At 45.0% G+C, this 3,159-nt stretch overlaps 1 protein-coding gene across 2 annotated transcripts; it reads left to right on the plus strand.

Annotated features, from left to right (window-relative positions):
* The first annotated feature begins 266 nt into the window (after nucleotides 1-266).
* LOC147897796 (protein disulfide-isomerase LQY1, chloroplastic-like) lies at nucleotides 267-1,811 on the plus strand. 2 transcript variants are annotated; one of them, XM_087380648.1, is made up of 5 exons: nucleotides 271-524; nucleotides 836-919; nucleotides 1,026-1,077; nucleotides 1,191-1,351; nucleotides 1,499-1,811. In XM_087380648.1, exons 1-5 carry the CDS (start codon nucleotides 336-338, stop codon nucleotides 1,514-1,516), a joined length of 504 nt encoding a protein of 167 aa, XP_087236774.1. In that variant the 5' UTR covers nucleotides 271-335; the 3' UTR covers nucleotides 1,517-1,811. The 2 variants fall into 2 exon arrangements, with proteins under 2 accessions (XP_087236775.1, XP_087236774.1); XM_087380649.1 differs by lacking the exons at nucleotides 1,026-1,077; nucleotides 1,499-1,811 and having other exon boundaries at nucleotides 267-524; nucleotides 1,191-1,329.
* The last annotated feature ends 1,348 nt before the right edge of the window (nucleotides 1,812-3,159 follow it).

The raw sequence follows: 3,159 nt of genomic DNA on the forward strand, positions 1-3,159 counted from the left end.
TCAAAGGGCTAGCGATATTCCTGTTCTGAAAATGGCTTGATGCAACGGCTGAGAGATTCGATCTCAGCCGACATGGGACCGTTACGTGTTGATGAGATAACTGCGAGCTGGCTGTAGAGTTGCCAACAGGACAGCGAGCTGCATGCGGTGGGCGAAGGGGAAGGAGGAGGAGGAGGAGGAGGAGGAGAGTTAGAAGAAGTGCAGATGCCAAGGTGGAAAGGTGAGGTGGAAGTTTATCCTGGGAGCAACCATATCCAAGGAAGTGTAGTCGTCTCCTTGGTGGTGGAGGTGCACAAAGCCCAGTAGTAAGTAGTAGTAGTGGGCAAAAGCTAACAATGGCCTTTGCACATTGCTCTCCTCCTCTCTTCTTCTTCTTCTCCTCTGATAAAGCTACCGTTTCCCCTTCTTCCTCTCTTCGTCCCTCTTCGTCTTTGCTTCCCCCTTCTTCCTCCTCCTCCCTTCCACTTCCCCTCCCCCGCCTCCGCCTCCCCCCCATCCGTGCCCTCGACCTCGACCAGGACACCGTAAGCTTCCTTTTTTTCCCTTAGGCGTTGAACACGAAAGAGGAACAGGACGAATTTGCAGGTGATCTTTGGGAGAAGAGCCTACGGTAGAAGGAAAACGAAAGAGGAACATGAAGAATTTGCCGGTGATCTTTGGGAGAAGAGCCTAAGGTAGAAGGAAGAGAAGGCTATGCAGGAAAGGGGAGGGGTAGCTGGACAGTGGAACTGCAGAGGACGATCGCTTTCTACACCTAGTTTTGAATGCTCATTCTTCGCATATTATCCAGTAGTTCAGCTTCACATCGCTCTCTGAGAACAATGCTGCTTCGCAGATAGTCGCCATTTCCGTCGGATTGGCAGGGATAGCAGTCGGCATCGGTGTCCCAGTATTCTATGAGACGCAAATGAAGGGCGCTGTAATGCCTCTCTTTTCCTTCCTTGCTTGTCTCGTCTTGCAAACATTGCTGTTCGTATGATGGATACAAGCTTCTTTGATAAGTTGTTGTCCATTTGTTTACGCAGTCAAAGCGCGAAAATGATCAACCTTGCTTTCCTTGCTCCGGAAGCGGAGCACGTGCGTAACAAAGTTTCAAGTTTTTGAGATGTAAATCAATTACGCTTGGTTATGCTTTATCGCTAAGCGCATTGGTCGTTTCTCTCAAAATATTTCGCTGCTGTGAATTGCAGAAACATGTAGGTTTTGTCTCGGAGCTGGAAACATAACTGTAGAAATTGGTGGGGGCGAGAGAGAAGTTTCAAAATGCATTAACTGTGAGGGACAAGGATCAATCACTTGCACTACCTGTCAGGGATCCGGAGTCCAACCTCGTTATCTGGATCGCAGGCAAGTTTCGCAAACTCAATGCTGTAAAAATAACATATGTTAAATTTATCTGACGCCGCTACCGAAATTCCTTTGGATAGCAGAAATTGTGAGTCACTCAAATGGAGCTTGAGTATACTTACACCACACATTTTTGCAATTTGACAGGGAGTTCAAGGATGATGATTAGCTTCATTTAGTCGACAATGTATCACTCTTTGTAATTCTTCTATTTCGGTAAAGCATCTGTTTCTGTAAGGCTCTTGCTTGTGTTCAATAGATGCCCACACTATGGCTATCTTCTTGGTCCATTGATGGCTCTTAAGTAGCCTTGCGGATCACAGAGCTGATGCTGATTCAGCATGCAAGTTTTTACTATTCTTGAGATTGCACAAGAAAGATGTTGCCGAGGAAGAGTTATCGTTTCCGGAGATCAGATAGAAACTGTGATTATTTTTTGATCAGTAAGAATGCTAGTTTTCTCATTGCTGTGGTCTTGTCACATTTGGTCACTTTTCAGGCCCTTTTTTGGCTAATATCATTTGAACCTGGGTTGTATGGCTTGCTTATGTGTGCAAATCTTGTGCGAGTCTTAGTGGCATAACGCTATGAAAAAATTTTGATCTTCTAGCTCATAAGTTTTGGAGAAGCTATGAGATAATCTACTCTAGAAGAACTTTTTGACTCAAGTTTTACAACTCGTTATTTCTTTCCCATTGCTGAATCCCTTGGAGGGTGAAGGAGTTGCTTCAAAATTATGATCTCACTATGCGGTTCTGCAAAATTAAGTTTGGAAGTGAACATTTCCTTCCAATTCTGGGTTTTAGCAGTTGAACAGTTAGCTACTATATTAATTTTTACTGGCTGTAGGCTAATTACCAGTCATCGATTCGAAAAGGAACTGGTACAGAAGAAGTGTAGATGCTGAAGATGTGCATTTCTTGTTTTAATATTGCCAAGATAACTGACTACGGGTCTATTATTGAATAATTAGATTATTTCTCTGATTGTGTTTTCTTCAAAGACCTTTACCTTGTATGTCTAATTTGATTAACACTTCCACCTAAGTGTTATCACGATGGATGGCTTTCTTAGTAAATTATGCATCCTTAACCTCCTATTTTTGCTCATTTTTCAATTCTTAGAATGACAATTGCAGGATAAGCAGAGATTAGGTTGTGCAACATCCCTTTGATCAACCTGAGAGAGCCATAGTATCATCCGCAAAGGGCTGCAAGTCCCTTCTGCTTCCCCAAGGACTCTTCCCACTCGTCAGCAATAATTCTATTGTTAGTGAAGATAGATTACATGTCTAAGGACAACTATGCACTTCTGCATGCAGGAGAGCAAGGCCAGCAAGTAAGTTGGGCAAGTTATGTGATGGGAGAACCACTCTCCCCAAAATTCCGGATTGGCAGCCTTGTTTGAACGAAGGCATATTGGGCAAAATAACTACTCAGATAAGGTCATCCTTGGCTTGTAGACCCTCTACACATAAAACCTCCTTGCAAAGCCTTGTTTGAACTAAAGCATATTGGGCAAAACTAATAGAAATCACTGACCCCAACTTGTGAGCCCCCAATCTGAGGGGACAAGGGGCAGTAGATGATAGGGGGCTGGGGAGGGATTCACAGCATCAAAGGGGCTGGCAGTAGGGCAGCAAAGTCCCTCCTTATACAGGCCAGAAGTCGGCCAGCCAGGGTCGGCTATATGGCCGGCTCCTGGGTGTTTCATTGGGCTGCCGAAGGGGGTGGTGCAGCAGGCTGAGTCGGGCCCCTCCAATCAGTTTTAAGGCCTTGGACCAAGGATATAAAAAGGCCCTCCTAACCCCCC

The sequence above is a fragment of the Dipteris shenzhenensis genome, chromosome 10 (genome assembly GCF_047967505.1).
Source record: "Dipteris shenzhenensis isolate YYH24624 ecotype China chromosome 10, Dip_SZ_1.0, whole genome shotgun sequence".
NCBI lineage: Eukaryota > Viridiplantae > Streptophyta > Polypodiopsida > Gleicheniales > Dipteridaceae > Dipteris > Dipteris shenzhenensis.

Bases quoted from the DNA above. Each gene is read 5' to 3' on its own strand.
- LOC147897796 (XM_087380648.1), top strand. From the start codon at position 336: ATGGCCTTTGCACATTGCTCTCCTCCTCTCTTCTTCTTCTTCTCCTCT. The intron at 920-1,025 runs GTAATGCCTCTC...TTGTTTACGCAG, and splicing joins AGACGCAAATGAAGGGCGCT to TCAAAGCGCGAAAATGATCA. The intron at 1,078-1,190 runs GTGCGTAACAAA...TGTGAATTGCAG, and splicing joins TTGCTCCGGAAGCGGAGCAC to AAACATGTAGGTTTTGTCTC.